The sequence below is a fragment of the Geotrypetes seraphini genome, chromosome 16 (assembly GCF_902459505.1).
Source record: "Geotrypetes seraphini chromosome 16, aGeoSer1.1, whole genome shotgun sequence".
In the NCBI taxonomy this organism is placed as follows: domain Eukaryota; kingdom Metazoa; phylum Chordata; class Amphibia; order Gymnophiona; family Dermophiidae; genus Geotrypetes; species Geotrypetes seraphini.
In genome coordinates, this window is record NC_047099.1 from 3,418,284 (window position 1) to 3,441,114 (window position 22,831).

The 22,831-nt window shown below is 42.6% G+C and overlaps 1 protein-coding gene across 1 annotated transcript; it reads right to left on the reverse strand.

Moving 5' to 3' along the window:
- Positions 1-4,164: 4,164 nt before the first annotated feature.
- LOC117349578 lies at positions 4,165-16,047 on the reverse strand. The gene is made up of 3 exons (XM_033923168.1): positions 15,849-16,047; positions 11,274-11,707; positions 4,165-5,927 (listed from the first exon to the last, which is right to left on the reverse strand). Exons 2-3 carry the CDS (start codon positions 11,537-11,539, stop codon positions 5,516-5,518), a joined length of 678 nt encoding a protein of 225 aa, XP_033779059.1. The 5' UTR covers positions 11,540-11,707; positions 15,849-16,047; the 3' UTR covers positions 4,165-5,515.
- Positions 16,048-22,831: the final 6,784 nt, after the last annotated feature.

Consider the following 22,831-nt stretch of genomic DNA (forward strand, 5'->3'; position numbering starts at 1 on the left):
TAGCCCAAACTTTCAATTTGTGCCCTGGATGTTTTCTAAAATTTTGATTGTTGCAGAAAAATGTCCAAATAATAAGCCCGGCCTAATCCTGCCCAAACCATGCCTCACACCTTCTCAGATTTAGATGCAATGCAGACAACCACCCTTAGAAATCCATCTAGAAAAAGTAGTGAATTGGAAAGGTTTGGTGAGAAAAACATCCTTCTGCCTCTTTATGCCACTTTATGGACAGTTTTCTTTTTCAAAAGTGAGCCCCAAGGTCTGAGAAGTCCAGAGGCAGCTATATAAGCACTGATATTCTCAACAGTTAGATCTGTGCTAGTTCAGAATATCACAATCAGAATTAGAAATTAGAATGGATCTGGGTGGAAGCTGACCCTGACTAGCACAGAAGATTTCAGGCAAATGTTCTCAGTTCTTTACTAGGTTACAAGAAACCTACATTTCCCCTTATTTTAATGTGCCTTGCATTAACTGACAGTAAATCAATGCTCCTGGGTTATAAAATCCCAGGACTATTGTTTTAGGAAATAATATATTCACCCCTCCCTCTGCATTAGAGGTTTCTACCACAGCCCGGAGCACTAAATGTTCCAATGCTGCTCCAACGCATATAAGAATTCTAAGCGTTGGAGCATTTACCACTCGTGGACTCAGTAGAAACCTCTACTGTGGCATAGTAAACGTATGTGTGTGTGTGGGGGGGGGATAGTGTTTAGCGTGATTATGTGCTATTTCACAGTTTCCAACCACACTGGATCACGTAGGAGCACCTACTCTTAACATTCTTAATTAATGGCATCTCAAACTATCCTTTCCACCTCCTGGGTAACTCCTTCCATTGTTCATTTTTTTATTTATAAGGTTTCATCATTACAATTTCACTAAGAAATAAGAAAAGGACTAAATACAACCATATCTCAATTATAAACATCACAAAAGCAAAAATTCCTTTCAAGCCCACATTATTGAAAATAAGGAAAACAAAAAGGAAATATTACCAAATGGACCATATGTCCATTCTCAAAAACAGGGTTTAAACCGTATTTACTCCTTTATCTATAGATGAATAGTAATCATGTTGTCTCTCTAGCTACTAAAAATTGCTGTAACTGTATTGGGTCCCCCCCAAAAAAACTCAGTGTCTTGTAATTTAACAAGACACTTACAAGGAAATTTTAGAAAAAAATGATGCTTCCATAGCCACCACTCTAGCCTTCAACTTCAAAAACTCTTTCCTTCTTAATTGGGTGGCTCTAGAAACATCAGGGAAAATCCACCAACAGAATCGGCTATCAACCTAAATGGAATAGACTTCTCAATTAACCCTACTGTCAGAATCCTAGGCGTTACCCTAGATCAGCAACTGACACTCAAAACCCACACCAACATCTTATTCAAAAATTGCTTCCATTTATTATGGAAACTACGCACACTAAAACCATACTTCGATTTCACATCATTCAGACTGTTGGTCCAGTCTCTAGTCCAGAGTTCACTGGACTACTGCAACATAATCTACCTAGGATCTCACAAAAAAATCCATCAAGAAACTGAGACTCATCCAGAACAAAGCCATCTGACTAATCTTTGGCTTGAAAAAATCTGACTACATCACCCCATACTACAAGAAACTTCACTGGCGACCTGTCGAGGCCAGAATAATCTTCAAATTTGGTTGCCTTTGCTTCAAGACCTCGGCACCGCACCCACCTACCTCCTGAAATACCTCTTCCTACAGGACAAACTCCGCCTCTCTCATAGAACATTACTGTTCACATTTCCTTCTCCCAAAGGATGCAAATTCAAAAGATTCCTCCACAGAACACTCTCCTTTCAAGCAGGGATCTGGAACAACACCTTAAGCAACCTAATCCTGAACACACCAACCAGAAAATCACAAAAAAAACCCACTTATTCGACAAATTTATCTGATCCTTCTATTCCGCTCATCTCTTACCTCTTCTCATTTGCTCCTTCTTCCTACCCTACCACCCCGTTCACTCAACTGTCTTCCACACCTTCCCAAATCTAAATGATGTAACCTCGCTGTCCTTACAGCATCTCTTGTTGTTCTTGTTGTATACCATCTTGAACTGAAAAGTTATGACGGGATATAAATAAAGCTATTATTATTATTATTTGATTTTTAAAGTACATTTTCATTACTAAAATCTTATCCATCTCACTCATGCAGGTTATCACTAGGGTGGATCGAATCTGGATCAAATCTTGACTATCCTCTAGAAAACCCATTAGATCTATTTCCGTTGATACCAGTTGATCCACTCCCTGATTCGACTCAAGCTTCTTTTTCTTTGGAACATAATAATAATTCAAAATAGGAAAATTCTCCGCGTTGGGCAATCCCAGTATTTCCTTGAAGATTACTTCCATTGTTCAGATAGTCTCACCTAACATATAGCTTCTCTCTTCCCTGTGGGATTTGAACCTGAGAGAGATAATTATTGACCCTTGTTTTCAGTGGAATCACCTTTTGCTATCCAAGGGACATCGATTCATTGCTCCAGGTTAAATGAAACCCATCCCATCTCCCCTTCTTTAGGATAGATTTGTAGCTTTCTACTCAAATTATCCTCTCTCCACTTCAGTGACTTCAGTGCTTCATAAGGTGGGGAATATTTCATATAACCTTTGAACATCACACGTATATTATAAGACATTAACATTGTTATAATTATGTATGTAAGGTGGATGTTAACTTGGATCTTTGGCTACTGGCCAGCATGAAGTCAAATGACTTATTTAGGTGATAAAAAAAAGCTGGTACGTACTTTCCCCAAGCAGAAATTGCATTCATAAAGTAATGAGTGCCATTAAGGAAGTAGGAATCTCTGATGAGGTTCAGACCTTGGCCTCTTGTCTTACATCAGAGGGTCTGTCCTTTTCTTAAGCACCTTTGGCCTACATGATGGTTCTTGAAGAGGTCAATATTCTGTCTAATGAATTCTGGAGACCTCCACCCATTGGATGCAACAGTATTTTGATTTGAATTGCAAAGACCAGGCTGATTCTGAAGGATTCCGAGGGGTCCTGGCTACCCCTTGTGATTGTTACCACAGTATAATTGCACCACTTCTGATAGTATGAATATCTGTGAAGAACACTGTAAAAGGAGCAAGGAGAGGAAAGAGTGCTATTTTTATTACCCAATTAGTGGTGTACAGAAGTACAAGGAGATTAATCCACTCATTCAAGGCTACATAAGTACATGCAAACACATATGTGAAAAACTGTATGTGCACTTTGGAGATGCATTCTTGTGCCCTGGAGTAGAGTTCAGGTATATGCAATACACATGTACCTTGGATTTCCAAAATTCTGCATGCCAGTCTTTATAGAAAACCACATTAGTTTTTAAAAGAGAAATTACTCCCTTTGAAACATGATGCAAAGTTTACAGGTAGAAAGTGTTCACAAGACCCTACCCAAATGCTGTTTGGAGTCTTTTTCCTAAGCTGTGGTAAGAATTAGCCTTAGTGCACTTTACACAGGTCTTTCCTGCATGCTTAGGTCATATTTTCTATGATCTATATTTTCAATATATGGGTTTGTGCCATTAGTATTAGAATGCAGACTTTTACAAAAAAAAATTACAGCTGGAGCACTTACCATCACATATTTTGGAGGAAGTAAAGGCTCCTGGTTAACCCAACCAACTAGCATTCATTAACAGGTTAGGGCAGGAATGCCCACTCTCCACTCTCCCCTGTGGGTCGGATTCTGTAATTGGCACCTAAAAAAGATAGGCCCCTAAAGTTAATCACACTTACTACTTTTTACTCATCAGCACCTAACTTAAAACTTAGGTGCCTCTAAAATAGTACAGAGTTTTAAAGGCCTCCATTAAAGACCCCTAAGCAAGCCTACTTTGTGTTAGGCATGTGATAGGCATGCCTGTCTTTTGTAGAATCGCGCATATCTTCCAATTTTTTTTTCAATTATGAGTAGCATTGAGCAATGTGATGTCACTGTTTGAGTAGTAGGTTGTCAACACCACCCTCCAAAACAGCCTCAACAACTGCAAAAAAACACACAAGTCCCATAAACTGCAAGGGAGACTAAATAAAACATTTGTGGCTTGAACACCTTTATTCCTTAGTGACAGGCCAAAGGCATTCAAGTTTAGGGCAGAGCTAGGAATGTTTCTTCTTGTCTGATCATTGACCTACTACAGCAAATAATAATAATAACTTTAATTTTATATACATCAATACCACAAACAGTTCAGAGCAGTTTACAGAGGAAGAGACTGTATACAGACAGCGATATTACAAAAAACTTTTGAAATTACATTAGCATGATCAGGTCAATCAAATTTGTCTGGAAATGTTTTAGAAATACATCAAGACAGAAGTGGGATCAGAGAAATTTATCAAATAGATAAGTTTTGATTGACTTCCTAAAAGTTTGATAAGAAAGTGCATTTGAAATAAAGTTGGTTCATAAGTTTTAGTGAAGTATCTTGTTTCTCATCTTCTGCAGTACACCTGGAATACTTGAGATGTTTCTGGCAAAACATTTATTGAATTGGATTCATCTGCCTTTGCCTCTGTATGTCCTGTTTCACCACCGTAATAAGTACTTGATTCAGATATCCATAGCTCTGAATGTCTTGTTTGACTCACATTGGGTTTTTGTGGACACACTCAGTGGCTGCTTGGAATGTCTGTAGCCATGAGTATTGTGTTTCTTCAGAGCTGGATGGCCACATCATGGTGGGTCTAGCCTTGCTGAGCTGTCCACGGTGCTGAATGTCTTGTTTTCCCCCCATGCTGAGTTTATAATGCAAGAGCCTTACTGAACTGTCTATGGTGCTGAATTTTCCCTTCTCCCTATGGTGGGTTTATAATGCAGAACCTTATTAAGCTGCTCATGGGACACAATGCCCTGTTCCTTTTCCATGGTAGGTTTGTAACAGTCAGTGCCTGGTTATCTATTATCCTCAAATTTTTTTTTTTATTTCACTGTTAATCTGTCTATCAGACATGGTCAGTTCCTGAGACGTTTATAACTCCTTAGAAAATGTACAAAGGCAATATTAAATACATAATAATAATTACATGTTTATATGTTTCAAACTTGATCAACAACTATGATTTCTAATATCTTCTGTGTCTATGCATTAATTTATGGGACAATTTTGCAGGTTTATATTTTATTTTATTTTTTTTTCAAATCTGCAGTATACAGGGAGCTTTACTTGTAATATTACACAAATGCATCCAGACTGCAGAGTCCACTCAGGATTTGAGTCAGGGATGATTAATGAAGAACCTTAAGAGGAAACATTTATAAAGTGTGTTTATTGAACACAAGTCAATTTCTGTTGGTTCTTATGAGCAGACCTACTGATTGATTGCCTTCCTAATCCTCCAGGCTACGGGCTACTCCCTACGTGGCTCCAGATCTCATAGGTGCAGCATATTTATAGGACATAACCACCCTTCTGCTTGTTCTTTTCCATTGAGAGTCTTTCAACTGATAGAATTCTTTATAATGCTGCTTGGAAGTCTTCTTCAAAGACCACATCTTCTAGAGGATTCTGGTAGATGGGGGGAGGTGTCAGGGGCTCCAGATGCACTGGCACCTCCTGGACTCCATTCACCTCATGTATATCTGACATGAACCTTTGTAACTTATGTAGCGGAAGATTGGAATTTGAGGTTCCTCCATGTACAGCAGTGACCTCATTAGAGTCTGTTCCAGCTGGTGAATTGGGGTATGCTGGTGCAGTCTCTTGGCTATTAGATTCAATTGGTTCATTGGCCACAACACTGTAGGGAGGAGGATCAGCAAGTGAAGGAGTATATGGGGTTGGGGAAATAATCCAGATTCCTAGGGGAGGTCTGAAGTCAGGGCTCACTACCTCTTCGTATGCGGGGACATTGTAAATGGACTGGTTCCTAGGATAGGAAAACAAAATGAGAGTGAGATTTCACAGGTAGTCTTCCCTTCAGCAATAATACAGTACTTATCGTTTTTTCCATGTTATTAAACAAATGTGAATCAAAACCTCATAAACTTATATCAATTTTCTTATAGTGTGTAGTAATTCCCCAGGTATATGAATTCTTTCGAACTTCAGTGACCAACAACCTTCCAAGTGGTCACTTTTCTCAAAATGATTATTGTGTCTCTAAAACAGCCAAATTTAGGATACCTAACCTTAGGGAAGATTTCAGTTGAATGTAGCTATCCAAGGGTTCAGCTGATAATTTGTCTAAATTTGCATGGTTAAAACTCGATTTCAGTTTGCTATTTTTCACCTACATGTAGCTGATTCTCTGCTGAACCTCCACCTTTAGAGAATCTACACTTCTTATGTTTAAAATGTCTCATTCCCAAGGTTCTTGTTTATTTGTTGCCCAGATGAATTTCAAGTCCTCTTTTTAGTGAATGGGATGTTAACCTTTATCCTTTGTTCTTTGGGGGGGTGGATTCTGAAAGTAAACTTAGTATAAGTCTGCCTTTGGAAGAGCTAAACTTCTTACAGCTAAGGATTCTGATTATTATTAGTAGCTCATTTAAACAAGAAATCAAAGAGCTTTAGCTACTGTTTTAATGTGTTTGAACAGGGCACAGGAGAAGGTGGGGAAAGAGTAAGAAGTGGTGCATGCATTTCTGCGTTAAATAGAAACATGATGGCAAACTGCTGTGTTCTGTTTTAATTATAGCACCCTAATAGATGGGGTGAGAAGGTGCAGATACATAACATTATGATAATCAATGGTTGGCAACTCTGCCTTCCCCTGGACAGCTCATAGCCACCTTTAAATCATGTAAGTCATGAAGCCCTTCAAACACAATCTATTATACTTAGCAGTAAGACAAAGCGCAACCACCTGGAATTAGAAAACTCATTGGAACAGTCTGATGTCTGAGTCATATTAGACTGAAGAAATTGAGAAAGGAAGATCAGTTGTGTAACCTATAGCATGTGTGTAAAGAGAGAAACAACTGTGACTCTTTTTAAACTATTGCATTCTTAGTAAATTGGCTTCAATTACGAGCTTTAACAAGCTCTTCAACATATTTATAAACGACCTGGAAATTGGTACGACGAGCGAGGTGATTAAATTTGTGGACGATACGAAGCTATTCAGAGTAGTGAAGATGCAGAAGGATTGCGAAAACCTACAATGAGACATAAACACGATCGAGAAATGGGCTGTGACATGGCAAATGAGGTTTAACGTGGATAAGTGTAAGGTGATGCATGTCGGTAACAAAAATCTTATACACGAAAGCAGGATGTCTGGTGCGGTAGTCAGAGAGACCCCCTAGGAAAGAGACTTGGGAGTACTGGTCAACAAGTCGATGAAGCCATCTGCGCAATGTGCGGCGGCGGTGAGAAGGGCGAACAGAATGCTAGGCATGATTAAGAAGGGGATCTCGAACAGATCGGAGAAGGTTTTCATGCCGCCCCTACCTGGAATACTGCATCCAGCACTGGTCGCCGTACATGAAGAAGGACACGGTACTACTCAAAAGGGTCCAGAGAAGAACAACTAAAATGGTTAAGGGGCTGGAGGAGTTCCCGTACAGTGAGAGATTGGAGAAACTGGGCCTCTTCTCCCTTGAAAAGAGGAGATGGAGAGGGGACATGATTGAAACATTTAAGATAATGAAGGGAATAGACTTAGTAGATAAAGACAGGTTGATCACCCTCTCCAAGGTAGGGAGAACGAGAGGGCACTCTCTAAAGTTAAAAGGGGATAGATTCTGTACAAACGTAAGGAAGTTCTTCACCCAGAGAGTGATAGAAAACTGGAACGCTCTTCTGGAGTCTGTTTTAGGGGATCCCTCCAGGGATTCAAGACAAAGTTAGACAAGTTCCTGCTGAACCGGAACATACACAAGTAGGGCTGGTCTCAGTTAGGGCACTGATCTTTGACCTAGGGGCCGCCGTGAGAGCGGACTGCTGGACACAATGAACCACTGGTCTGACCAGCAGCGGCAATTCTTATGTTCTAGAAAAGATTGGTCCAATTTTCTAAAGGACTTAAGATGCCTATAATGTAGGCCTTTGAAACCCGCTCTTTATAACAATCTGCCATTAACAATCAACAAGGAACCATTTTTGAAATGAGCTAAGTCAGTTGGCTGATCCAACAGACCTACAGCACCTGACCCAGACATGGCTAGGTCTTTTCTGAGCACCATTCGTGTACAATGTGTAAATACTTGTGTCAGTTTTTATTATTTTATATGGCATGTTGAAGGTTTGACTGGTTTGCTGTTCTCTTTTTACATCGTATTTTCCTTTCACTCATTTTTTAGTCTGTAAACTGCCTTGCCCTGCATAGAAACATAGAAACCTGATGGCAGATAAAGGCCAAATGGCCCATCTAGTCTGCCCACCCGCAGTAACCATTATCTCTTTCTCTCTCTAAGAGATCCCATGGGACTATCCCAGGCTTTCTTGAATTCAGACACGGTCTCTGTCTCCACCACCTCTTCTGGGAGACTGTCCCACGCATCTACCACCCTTTCTGTAAAAAAGTATTTCCTTAGATTACTCTGGAGCCTATCACCTCTTAACTTCATCCTGTGCCCTCTCAATCCAGAGCTTCTTTTCAAATGAAAGAGACTCGACTCATGCGCATTTATGCCACATAGGTATTTAAATGTCTCTATCATATCTCCCCTCTCCCGCTTTTCCTCCAAAGTATACATATTGAGATCTTTAAGTCTGGCCGCATACACCTTATGACAAAGACCACATACCATTTTAGTAGCCTTCCTCTGAAACAACTTCATCCTTTTTATATCTTTTTGAAGTTTAATAAATGTGAGGTTAAATGACAATCTCATCCTTAGGAAAACCAAGGGTTGAAGTCTGTCTTGTGTCCACAGGGTGGAGCTATGATTACACAATTCTTAATCATCCCTGCAGATAAATTCCCCACTTGACACACATATCCAGAGAAGTCAGCGGGTGCAGAGGAGTGGGCACCTTTCCTGGGCTAATTTTTCAGTTTGAACACACGCATACTTTTAACCTACGCTTGCAGTTATAAAGGGCTGGATTCAGAAATGGAGTTCCAAATCTGATGCTGGAAAAAACTGGCATTGAACGGTATTCTATAACGAGCGTTTGAAGTGTGTGGCACTGGGATCCTAGCATACAAGTTGATCACAGATCACATTTTAAGGAAACATCCCTGACCCATCCATGTCCCTCCCAGGCCACGACCCTTTGCAGAGCCACGCAGAAACACTTAGGCACTGTTCTAAAAAGGGTTTATGTGGCTCTGCCATTTATGCCCTGTTTTAGGGCTTTGCTCCCATTAGAATGCTTTTTTGGCAAAGAAGTACGAGGGGGTGCTGAAATGTTCTCAGCCCAACCAAGAAGAGAATGAAGTGGATATGGTTCCATAAATTATCTGAAACAATGCCAAAAACATAGAATTTTGCTTCTGCAAATTGGCCCTTAATGAAATAAGATAATACTCTTTTCAGCTACAGTGGCAAAGTAACGCTCAGAATTTAGGAAATTGTTCAGTTGGACTGAGAACGTTTCATCAAAAGTTAGTCAAGTCTAGGACAATCAAGCCATTGTGACATCACTGATGAGGTCGGCTCCTATTGATGGAATGAGGCATTATGACATCATAATCTCAGCTCTGCTTCCCAAAGCCTGAAACTCTTCACACTACCTGGGGGTGCTAAAAAGTTCTCAACCCAACCAAGAAGAGAATGACCTGGTTATGGTTCAGTCAATGATTTGAAACAATGTCAAAACAGAGAATTTTGTTTCTGCAAATTGGCACTTATAGGGGTTCCGGCAGGAGGGCATGGGCATCCCTCCTGCCAATGTTGGGGGTCCGCTGATCATGGCAGGGATATTTCCCCCATGATCAGATGAGCCGGCAGGACTCCCTGAATCAAACACTGTTGGCTCAGCTGATCAGGAATAACTCCTCCTGCCGTGATCACCTCATGGCTGCTGCGACCTGACTTTATAATCCTGAGGCGGTATAGATAGGTGGCTGATATGAAGGCCAGGGTTTTCTGGGCCTACATTTCAGCCACCTATCTTGGCTGAATTTAGACGTCATTCTGTAACCAGCGCTGTCGAATAATTGACACACAATCGGCGGCCGCTTTTAGGCGCCGGTTACAGAATATGGCCCTTGATGAAATCAGATAAAACTCTTCAGCTACAGTGGCAAAATAACGCTCAGCATTGAGGAAGTTGGTTGGTTGGACTGAGAAACTTTTCAGCATCCCTCTCGTAGCAAGTAACAGCGCCACCTATAGAATTCTCCTGAAAATATCCCCCTAAAGAGGTTGTTTCCCACACTTTCTGCAATGATGGCAAAGTCCACTGGTGCTTTTGAACCAGTGTTTGAAGGGAAAGCACATGTCTACCTTAAGTCTCAACATTTCCCAACAGAAGAAATCTGTAGACATTTCTGCCTCCATTTTCTGTGGTTCTTTTTCCTCACTAAAACAATGTAACTAGTTTTCAAAAGCCAGATCTAAAGAGGTTATTTTATTCTCCACTTCAGCACCTTCTCTCAGCATATTTGTACATGCTGGGCAATTTTCACATAAACCTTTCACTTGAGGAAAGGGCTTCTGGAAATTGCCCTGTGCAAACCTCCTTTGCCATCCTGGCATCACGCAAAGTGTAAACACAGCACAGAAAGCGGAGGTAATCTTTACTAGCACGCCATGCTGATGTCACATGAATACAGCACAGACAGCTGAAGGCAGATCTTCATCAAAGGCTCATGCTGATGTCACAGCTGAAAAATGGCATTTTGTCAGAGCCATTTGCAGGTATCCTAGTGATTCACATAAAACGAGGTATGGAGGGTCGTTATAATGTAAGTGGGAGGAACACTGTTTCCTTGGAGATGTGCGGAAGTCCTTCACCTACATTCCTACCATTTGGGTGATGCTACAATTTCATGGTTTCGATCAGATATGGAGGCAAGTTCTGTGGGATTTCTAGGGGTCCTGCCTGACTCTATTACAGTAAGGGTGGTAGATGTATGGAACATTCTCCTTGAAGAGGTGGTGGAGACAGAGACTGTGTCTGAATTCAAGAAAGCCTGAGACAGTCATGTGGGATCTCATAGGGAGAGAAGGAGATAGTGGATGGGCAGAGTGGATGGGCCATTTGGCCGTTAGCTGCCATCATGTTTCTATGTTTCTAATGTGACTGAAACCATGTGGTTGGAAGACTCTTACACACTTTACAGAGACATACAAATACATGACGGTGGCTTATCACTGACCTCTCCTGCTGTTGGGTCTGGGAGCTTCTCTCGGTTGCCTGTTCTTCAGTGTTTCCTGCTGCTCTGGCTGTTGGCGTTTTGAAGTATTTCACCAGGATGCTCAGGAAGTAGGCCAAGACTCCCACAGACCCCGCCACCAAGAAGAAGATGCCGAAGGGCATGATTCGGTTAGAAAACGCCACCAGCACCACCCCGATGACAATCATTGCCATTCCTGACATCATCACAGTCTTCCTGATGATTCTCCATCGCCGATCCAGTGTCATGGTCGCTGTGAGGGTCTGGGTGGTATAATCTCTGGGTCCCTAGTATCCCTCCCTCAGTGAGACTGACGCTGAGCCATCTTATCACAGTTGGCACTAACCAGAATCCCCTGCTGCCAGTTTCCTTGCTTCAGATGGCCAGGGCTGCCAAAAGGCCTGGGGAACATTTGTCTGGAAAAGACAAGGATCTAAATGAATGTAAGAACAACCACTACAAGATGCCAGAGATTATCTGCAAACCTCCTGAGCAACATCATGTTTGGGGAATCGTTATTTCAATTCAGAATCCGGCTGTCTTCAGTGACCAGCACAACTGTCAGAGACCTGGAGCTGAGATAAAAGAGTGTCTGTAAGTGCGTTAAGGACAAAATTACAACTTGGCCATTAATGCAAAAATAGACAATCAGCCATTTTCTAGCTGCAGTAAAATGGCCTTAGCGAGTGAGAAGCACCTGTGTTAGAGGGTGGTAATACCACTCTTTACCAATTTATCTATCATACTATTTCAAATTCTCAGGCACAACTTGCACACATAGTGCTTATTTATTTGCCTTTCCATCTTTGAAGGGTTGTATCTATGAGAGATTTCTAGACAGAACACTATCTTTCCAAGCAGACAGATAGAATAAATGTCTAACTAAGTATAGCGCAAACACATTCTCCTACCAAACCTTTAGAAAGTCAATTAAAACTTATCTTTTCAATACATTTCTCTGACTCTATATCTATTTGGATGTATCTTCGAATGCCTCCAGACAAATCTATTTGTTCCTATTATGTTGATGTAATTTTGGAAGGTTTTGTATACAGTCTCTTCCTTTGTAAACCACTTTGAACTGTTGGTATAAAAATAAAGTTATTATTATCACAACTTAGTAAAATGCCCCCGAAGTGGTGGATGAGTGATCTAGTGGTTAGAGCAGATGCCTCTCAGCACCCTGAGGTTGTGAGTTCAAGTCCCACTGCAGCTCCTTGTGACTCTCAGCAAGTAACAGCACTTCATTGCCCCAGGTACAAAGTAAAGTACCTGCTTAAAATATGTAAATCTCTTTGATTGTAACCACACAGACATCCCCTTTAACTTTTCAGCATGATATTGTATATTATCTGTATTCATGTTCTGAATATTAGAACTAAGTGGATCACAACCAAATCCTAGCAATTTAATTTAAAAAAAATAGCATAAAACAAATAAAAATCACGTCAGGCAATAAAATAGAGAAGCCCTAAAAAGAATGTGGGAAGAGAAGGAGGGAGAGTCGGAATCAATACAGGATTTTTGCGATTACTGCTCGAATGTCAAATTGGATACCCAGCTGAGGAGTTGCACCATTCCTTCAATTTCAATGGATGGCGGCACAGAGGTCTTGTGTGTTATCATGGAAATCATCATCCGACAGGCCAAGATGGTGCATAAAACATCACTGTGCTGGTCCTTTCCATTTTTGCCTTCCCACCCTAAGGCATGGCTGAGTTGAGATACCCTATGACACACTTAATGCGAGCAGCTGGTAGGTATCCCTTTGCCCCCTCCCCTGGAACCCCATCCCCATGACGACACCTTCTAGAATTTAACCCAATCTAATAACAAGGTTTGGAACAAAAATAGTTACTCAAAGGACTCTGTCTGCACAAATCCCAGGCCGGTCCAAATATAATTTGGGGATATTGCACCCTTGTGAAGATGAAACCCTCTGTGCTGATTAAATAACTAAACTAAAACTTAAGTTTGTAGACCGGATCATCTCCAAAAGTTGGAGCTCGACTCGGTTAACAGTCATTAGTTAAATTACAATAAAGAAACAGAGACAGAAAATCATTGGCATAAAAGAGAAAGATTACTTACCAGAACTAATTTGTTAACTGTTTTGAAAACTGTAGTGTTTTTAAGGTTTTATGAAATGATTGCAAAGAATCAACAGTAATCCTTTTATCATCAATGGAATACCATTCCAAATCTCTGTTAGTTGGAAAATATAAGAGTTCCCCAATTTACCAAAAGATCTTATACCCCTACGTGAGGGAAATGAGAGCTTAAGTTTTTGTGTAATCCTCACAAAGTCTGATCTATGAGCGTTCCAAGATAATGGAACCAAAGGTTAAAAACTACCAGACAAGATCTTAAAGACAATGCATGCAAACAGGAAGCCAATGAAGCTTTTTCCAACAATGGCGATACATGATCACACTTTCTTTTCCCGGAAATCATTTTAGCCGCAGTATTTTGTATCAGTTGTAGTCTTTGTAGATTACCCTTGGTTAGTTTCAAATAGACTGAATTGCAGTAGTCCAGCCAATATGTAATAACAGCGACATGAACAACATTTTTTATCCCTGTGGAACTCTCATGCATGGACCAGGTACATGCTGGATTGGTGAAGATATTAACAAGAGGAAAAGAAATTGAGATGAAGCCAACCGCAGAAAGGTGATTCTAGAATAAGTACCAGCTTCATCTGTGTCACCACTTGTCACTGAATCTCACCCTTTTCTCTGACTCCAGAGCTATCACAGAGCTCAAGTTCTCCTGCATCAGAGGAAAAGTGAAAACATGAGAGGAGAAGAATTCAAGATAAGGACAGGAAAGTCACTCTAGGATCTGAGGAAAGTCTTCAAGCAAGAATAGAGTCCACCAAAGAGGGGGAAGAGGGAGTTCCAGCGTGTTTAAAGGTTTCAGCAGGTTTTGAATAGTGGTGATGTTTGGAAGGAAGGAGGGTTCAAGGCGATCATGGGTCCTTACCAGCTAGGTTTGATCCGTATCTCCGGCTCTCAAAGAGAGGAATAGGGATGAGAGAGCTGTGAACCGGGCTGAACTCTTGTCAATGATTGACCAGCCTGGGCACAGAGAAGCCTGATACAGGAGAGACAGTGGTGTGTCATTGGGAGAGAGGAAGAAATTCTGAGATTGTGAAAAGAGGGTCAGAGGGATTTTGGAGAAACTCGTACATTGATTTTTTTTTTTTTTTTTTTTTCTTTTGATTGGCTGGGTGCCTACCTTTGAGAGTGGAGATTTATTGCTAGCTACAGGAGGAGATTCAGTAATGAAGGGTAAAAGTCCATGAAGAACTTGAACCGCGCCTAAGAAAAGAGACTGAGACTGGATGGACCAAGGAGGGAGGGAAGAAGAGCCCTAATTGTGAGATACAGAGGTATAATGCCAAAACCCACTGGAAGAGATACATATAATCACTTAATACACAAAATGCTTTATCTCCTTCTGCTAAGGCGGAAAACAAACTACAGTGGAGAAAAAGGCCTCACACTTTGTCAAAGAGCTCATCAAAACGGCAAAAAAAAAATGCAAAGCAAATGAGCCTTTAGTTCATCAAGAACTCCACCAACAGCCTGTAGATACCACAGAGACCAAACCCACTGCGCTGTGCAAACGCGCAGTGAATATTTGTAATCCCTACGGGAGTACTCCATTTTGCTTGCACGTCTTCAGGGGGTGAAACCAAAGTAGCACATCTTGAACACTGCTTACTCTAGACGTACTTTGCTTAGCTGATTTGGACATATGCATCATATGGACTGGACTTTTTAGCCAGCAATTGCCTTCCCGGGTAGCTGTTTTACATCTCGTTATTTGATGAACTTTTCTAGTTTTGGGAACTTGGTTTTCTACAGGCTGTTGATGGAGTTTTTTTAATGACCTATAATGAACTGAGGGCTCATTTGACTTGACAAAACTTGAGGTCTTTTTCTCCACTGTGGTTTGTTTTCCACCTCTGTAGAAGGAGATAAAGCATTATGTGTATTAAGGGATACAGAAGTATCTCATGGGATAAAGACAGGGTAACAGCTCTTTCCACCTCTGTCTTTGGATCTTTTCTTGGGAATCATTGGACACCCTTATCCCTCCACTCTGAGGGAGTGTTTCTGAGGGGAAGAAGAGACTGGGAGGGATTGAGAAATATAAAATCAGTCATTTCACCACTGGATTGCAGTGGAATAATTTAGGAGACTTGTCTTTTGCTCATGTTGGAGTCCTGTGTAGCCATGTAAAGGACACCTGCCTCCCACTCTTCGTGCTATATAAAGGAGACCTACCTCCAGCCTAATCTGTGATTCTATGAGCTGTGTTGTATCAAGGAGACCTGCCTTCTGCTCAGGCCGAGACTCATTATACTGTGTAAAGGAGACTTGTCTTGTACACAGCCTGTGATCCTGTTCAGTTCAGATCTACAAGGAGCCTTTCTCTGAGAGAAAAGCAGGTGCTAGGCATGGAGGGCATTGAAGAGATTTGAGGTAATGGGGCATATAAAACTTGGGTCTATACAGAGGAACAAAATACAGACTCCGAGTATCTCACCTGAGATCACAATCTCTCCCTTTCCTCAATCGTGAAGTCTCACTGCAGCTCAGGCCAGACCACCCTGACCTTCTCCTGGACCATGAATCTTGGGAGCGGGTGGGGCATGGGAGACTGGCCTGCCTTAAAATGAATTAAAAACAACCAACCTACAAAACATAATAGTGCTGAATCTACAAGGCTTCCTGTGCCAGCTCCACTCTGATAAGATAAGACTCATTTTTACAACTTAGCAACCAGAGTATGGGAGTGTCTCGCTGCTCACAGTTCAGCTTTTAAAGTCACAGTATCACAGGTAGCTACAATTCCTAGACTGCTATGAATTTTACACACCCGGAGGTTATCTAACTCCCCACCTAGTGTGAGATCTTCAACCCTTCAAACTCTTCTGAATGAATAGAGAAACACCATTCAAGGCATGTGGTGGGGGTGGATCTGCTTTAAACATGGCTGCCAGAATAACTGCCCTGTTTTTACTTTATTTTATTTCACCCTGCTTCTCTCTCCCACATCTGTGGATGGCAAGTTCACTCTAGAAGTGATGCCAAGCCTCAGAGGGGTATAAAGAGCCGTAAGAGACTCCTCACTCCCCCCTTCTCTGGTCTATCATGTCTGCACTCACTCACACACCACCAGCCTAAGTACTGACCCTGCCCCTCTCTCCCTGGCTGTTTCAGGATGTGAGTTTCCCCCTTCTGTGTCTCCTTCAGTTTTCTCTCCTTTGTCTCCTTTCTGGTACTTTCTACAAGACCATATCAAAGCAAGCCAGGCTTGCAATGCTTCATTTAGACTGCTTTTAGCCAGCCTAAATGAAACGTCATTGCACGGCTATTACCATACACAGAAGCAGCCACCAAAAAGTCCTAGAAGCTTGCAAGTATTATAATGAGGCCATTCGCTATTTCCTCCAATGCCCAGAGAAACGGCACACACAACCCCCTGCCCTAATGGCTAAAAAGTAACAGGAGTTAGATTGAGGAATGCGGGCACTTGCCAGAAGTTCTGAATGACCAGGAGCCCCAAAATAAAGTTTCTTTCCCTCCAAATGGGTGCAGAACAGCGGAAACTCCCGAAAATGCAAGTGGATTTTATTTTGTAGTGTAGGGGTGTTTGAAGGTGGAGAGTAGACTTGCCCTGCGCTAATCGGCAGATATACAGTGGTAAGGGCTAAGTGGCATATCAGTGCGTGGCCATTAATGGGAAATGCGGTCTTATTACAGCCTCAGCCCGTGGGAAAACCGCAGGTCAATAATAACACGGGCCACATTTCAGCACAGCTTAGTAAAAGGGCCCCATGTTGGATGACTTGTGAAATATACATGTTATGTGTTTTGCCTTATCCCTGCTTGTCCTCATTCTCCGTTCCTCTGAGCTCAACATCTGCCTGCATGGAAGGCCTGTATGGAGTGTGTGGGTGTGTGGGGGGGGGGGGGGAATCAAAGGATGCTCAGATTTCTCAGCCAGGCACCCTGCACTTAGGCAAAGACCCACCTGCAGGTTAGTGGTTGAGATGGTGAAGACCTTCCAATGACACCAATAAGAACATAGCCTTACTGGGTGAGATCAATGGCCCCTCTAGCCCAGGGGTAGGCAATTCTGGTCCTGGAGAGCCACAGTCAGGTTAGATGTATGAGATGGATTTGTATGCACTACCAACTTGAAATGCAAATCTATCTCATGTATATTCATTGTGGATATCCTGACAACCTGACCTGCCTGTGGCTCTCAAGGACCGGAACTTCCTACCCCTGATCTAGCCCAGTATCCTGTCCTCATGGTTGCCAATCCAGGTCCCCAGTACCTAGCCGAAACCCAAGAAGTAGTAACATTCCATGCTACTGATCCAGGACAAGCAGTGATTTCTCCCATGTCTGTCTCAACAGTAGTTTATGGACTTTTCCTCCAGGAATTTGTCCAAAACTTTTTTAAAACCAGCCACATTAATCACCCTTACTACGTCTTCTGGTAACTTGTTCCAGAGCTTAACTATTGTCTGAGTGAAAAAATATTTCCTCCTTTTGATTTTAAAACTATTTCCCCGTAACTTCATCGAGTGTCCCCTCGTCTTTGTAATTTTTGATGGAGTAAAAATCGATCTGCTTGTACCCGTTCTACACCACTCAGGATTTTGTAGACTTCAATCATATCTTCCCCTCAGGTGACAGCAAGAGCGCAGAAATGGCACCTCCAGTCCCACGTGATTCAAAGCAGCCGATGGGTCACAGACGCATCCTGACTCACTGCCGCTGTCCGCTTCACTGACGTGAGAGGAGAAGGTGTAAATCATTAAGATGCAAAGAAAGCGATGTAGCATATTTGTTTTATTAAATCTGTTGTATATGTAGAAACCTGTTGCATACCCTCCATGAGACTTCAGAAACATTTCTTCCTCTTGCCAAAGAATTGACTTCTGAGCTGCCACATGAAACCAGCAGCAGGAGTTAAGAGATCTGTGACTGATGGGGTTAAAACAGAGAACAAAAGGTTAACTCTAATCCCCGCTCTGCCACAGGCCCTTTGGGGGGGGGGGGGGGGGAGATCGCTTTAAATCCCTGTGCCACAGCTCCGATCCAGGACTCTCTGAGCCTGGGAGAATCATTGTATCTCCCTCTGTCTCAGCCCATATCTCCAGCTCTGCCACTGTCTCTGTCTGTCTATGGAGGAGTCACTTTATCTCTCTGTGTCCCTGCTTCTTCTCTCCCACCCTTCCCTGCTCCCCGTCTCTCCCTCCTCCTCCTCTGCAGTGAGAATTGCTGCAGTGATGCGTGCTTGACACAGCAATCAGGGGCTGCCACTGTCCCCTAATGCTCCCTTTCTGTGTGTGCAACCCTCACCCTCAGCCAGGCTGCAACGCTGGGGACCTGGACCATCACAGCCCTGAGTCCTACACCCCTCACTGACGCCCTCCCTCTGCTCCTCATTTTAGAGTCAGAAAGGGGGGGGGGGGGGAATAGTTACGTTCAGGGAGCCAGGGAAATGAGTTCTAATCCCCAGCTCCTTCTCTGACCTTCTGTCTGTGACTTTAAGGAAGTCATTTTATAATAATAATAATAATAATAATAATAACTTTATTCTTATATACCGCCAACAATCTTATCTCTGCTGCAGCTTTGAGTTCTAATCACCGCTCTGTCACTTTATCTCCCTGTGCCTCAGCTCTAAACCCCGGCTCTGTCGCAGAACAGTTTACTGGCTTGTCCAGGCTCCCACTAATGCATTCTGCGGAGCGGGAGAGTGAAGGAGAAAGGGCAGGAGGAGGAGAGGAGGGAGCTGCAGTGTCCCGCATGCTGAATAATTGATAGGGAGAGAAAGGCGAGAGAAGGGAGGGAGGAGGCTGGGCCTCAGCTGTTCTCTATCCTGGCAGCAGCAGGGGATGGCATTGCAAGCTGAGGTAAGGAGCTCCTAGCCAATTAACCCCAGCACTCACCTGAGGGGGGCAAAGGGGGGGAGTGCATGCAAAGTCCTAGCTTCGGCTCCCCTCCCCATGCACTGAGATACAAGGAGACTGGAGTAAGCACAGATGCACAGTCTGTCTGCACCTTCTCTCTCCTCTACCCCTTAGCTTTTTTGCTGGCCTGCATGTCTGTCTCTAGCTGCCTGACACCCTCTCTGTCTCTGTATGGACAATCTGAGGATCCCTTCAGGTCTCCCTTGTCTGTCTCATTTTGCCTCCATCTCTCTGAGTTGTTTATCAGTTTCTCTCTCTCTCTTTATTTGTTTATAAGGATTTTTTCCAGCTCTTTTTGCTTCTCTGTCTGTCTCTGTATATATGAGGAGCTTTTGTAGCATTTAGTCTCTGTCCATGTGTCTCTGAGTGGCTGTCAGTCTATCTGCTTCGGGTATCCCCTGTAATTAACAGGGTCTAGTGGAGATTTCATTGGAAAGGGGCTACAGCCTGTGCTCAGGTCCTCTAGCAGAGACCCTACCTAGAGCTGGTCCCTATGAGACATCTGCAATGTAACTGCAACCCATGTGGGCTCTTAATTTCAGGAGTTAAAAACTGGTCCTGTGAAAACGACACTGATATATTTATTCACGGGGGGACGGAGGTGGTCTTAAAATCTCTACACACAATACCTCACCCGATAAGATCGGCTCTGACCTTCAGTGAAATTGAATGCTTTGGCATAATATTGTTCAAATGTGTTCATTTTGCACATCCTGTGAAAGGACTTAACCTCGCTCCAAAGCCAGGGGATGGTCTCAGTCTCTCAGACTCTCTGCTGTCTCCTCTCAACACTTACATTGTGGAAAGGGCGCCTCCTTCTGACGTTCTTGGGTGAAATATGTACAGACTTAGAAACTGTTGGTTTTTTTTAAAACAGACTGATGGCATAACTGAGAATATTTCTGTTTCTTTCTGCCCCATTTCTGGGTTTCCAGCTGCATTTCAGGCTCTCTGGGCAATGTACAGAAGAGTTCCTTGTACTTCTCTCCTAAAGGATGTCCAGTTTTGTTCCATGGAGTTGTTTATTGGTTGGGGTGCTGTGGATGTGGCCTGGGAATATGAGCGAGTGTCTGTGGCTCTTTGTGCAAGTGTGCATACCTAGAGAGATTGGTCTGGTTGCAGCTAAGGGAGAACGGCATCCGAATCTCACGATGTGTAACATACTGTAGCAATGTCACCATCTGGAGTAGGAACAGTCTGAGCTTCCTATTCCCTTTCTTCTCTGCAAGAAATGTCTATATATGGTGAGAAAATAAACACAAAGGTAGAATTGGGAGTGACAGGGTGTGGAAATTTGGCCAGGCCTCAGCAGGGGCTTCAGAACAGATAGAAAAGTACAGAGTTTAGAGTGTCCCTAGTAATAACAAAATGGTTGCCGAATTGGGACAGACCGAAGGTCCATCAAGGCCAGGATCCTGTTTCCAACAGTGGCAAACCCAGGTCCCAAGTACCTGTCAAAATCCCAAAGAGTAGCAACATTCCACAGCTGAGATTGTGATGTCATAATGCCTCATTCTACCAATGCCTAAGAGCCAACTTCATCAGTGATGTCACAATGGCTTGATTGTCCTAGATTTGACTCGCATAAGAACATAATTGTTTTATGTTTTGTTCTAATATTGTGTTCTTGTTTTTGTTCTTTAGAAGATAAGAACATAAGTACTGCCATCTCCAGATCAGACCTTCGGTCCATCAAGTCCAGCGATCCGCACACGCAGAGGCCCAGCCAGGTGTACACCTGGTGTAATTTTAGTCATCCATATCTCTCTATGCGTATCTCTCGTAACGAGATGTGCATCTAGTTTGCTTTTAAATCCTAGAAAGGTGGATTCCGCAATAACCTCCTCTGGGAGGGCATTCCAGGTGTCCACCACTCGTTGCGTGAAGCAGAACTTCCTGATATTTGTCCTGGACTTGTCCCCCCTTAGCTTCAGTCCATGTCCTCTTGCCCGTGTCTCATTGGACATTGTAAATAATTTTTTTTTTCCTGCTCTATTTTGTCGATTCCTTTCAGTATTTTGAAAGTCTCGATCATATCCCCTCGCAGTCTCCTTTTCTCAAGGGAGAACAATCCCAGTCTCTTAAGTCTTTCCTCGTATTCCAAGTTCTCCATACCTTTTATTAGCTTCGTTGCTCGTCTCTGCACCCTCTCCAGCAGTTTTATATCCTTTAGGTTGGGAGACCAATGTTGGACACAGTATTCCAAGTGTGGTCTAACCATTGCTCTATAAAGCGGCATTATAAATTTCTCCGATCTACTCGCGATTCCTTTCTTTATCATGCCTAACATTCTATTTGCTTTCTTTGAACACTGGAAAGTTTGGGTTTTTTTTCAAACAATAATAACACTGATTACAACCCTACACGCTCGTAAATGTTGACCTCCTCGGTTTAATCCCAGCTCAATCATGGCCTTGTTTCTTGGTTCCGTCCTCTTATTTGGTGTTTGTTGGGTGCGCTCTCCTCCCTGTAGGCTCCAAGGAGCAAGGGCTGTTTGTTCCCTGTACAGTGCTGGGCATTATAGGGATGTTGTTGGACAATTCCTTTGGATTGGTCCTTCCCGGAGATCTCCCTCTCAGCCGTCCTACTTAATCTTTTGTCATATGAAAATCGTTTTGACTGCTGAAGTTTCTTTCTTTAAGAAAAGCTTATCATAATTGTGATTACTTTTGAATTGTATTACTTGGGATGGGGTCCCCCCCACACACTATTGTCTTCCAGCTTCTTTTCTGTAATCCACATTGGGCCCAAATGGGGAGTTGGTGGAAAATAAATATGGAGACTATGGCATATTCTGCTGTGTAATAATATAGGAAGACTAATTCAGCTCTCTCCAACTCTTCAATATTCCCCTTATTCTCTGTTCCTCCCAACCTTCGAAATCTTTCAGCCCTTGAATCTAAAATTTCTCCAAGTTTCCAAGTTTATTTACTATTTGATATACCAACCATCGACTAGTATCTGCCTTTGACTTGGTTGACCATGGGAAAATGCTACAATGCCTAGATGCAATTAGCATTAAGGAAGAGGTGTTGGAATGGTTCCGAGGCTTCCTTATGTCCCGCACCTATCAAGTACGTTTCAATTACGATCTCTCTGATACCTGGAGCAATCCATCAGGCGTACCGCAAGGATCACCACTATCCCCATTGCTTTTCAATGTCTACATGTCCTCACTAGGTGCGCAGCTGACCCAGTTGGGGATAAAAGTATTCAGTTATGCAGATGACTATACAATCATCATTCCATTTACTAACTCTGTCTCGGAAACTACTCCCAAGGCATCAGAAGCATTAAATCTGATGGAGCAATGGATGAGTGAACTCAAACTGAAACTTAACTCAGAAAAAACAAAATTTTTTGTAGCTTCGCCACACCCGCTTGACACCAAAACACCGCTATATGTCAATAACCTTAGCTATCCTATCCAGTCCACTATGAAGGTACTGGGTGTAACACTAGACCAGTGCTTAACCATGAAGGACCAGGTAGATTCCTTAATCAGAAAGGGCTTTTTCACTCTCTGGAAACTTCG

Bases quoted from the DNA above. Each gene is read 5' to 3' on its own strand.
- LOC117349578 (XM_033923168.1), bottom strand. From the start codon at position 11,539: ATGACACTGGATCGGCGATGGAGAATCATCAGGAAGACTGTGATGATG. The intron at 5,928-11,273 runs GTCAGTGATAAG...TTCCTATCCTAG, and splicing joins CAGACCCAACAGCAGGAGAG to GAACCAGTCCATTTACAATG.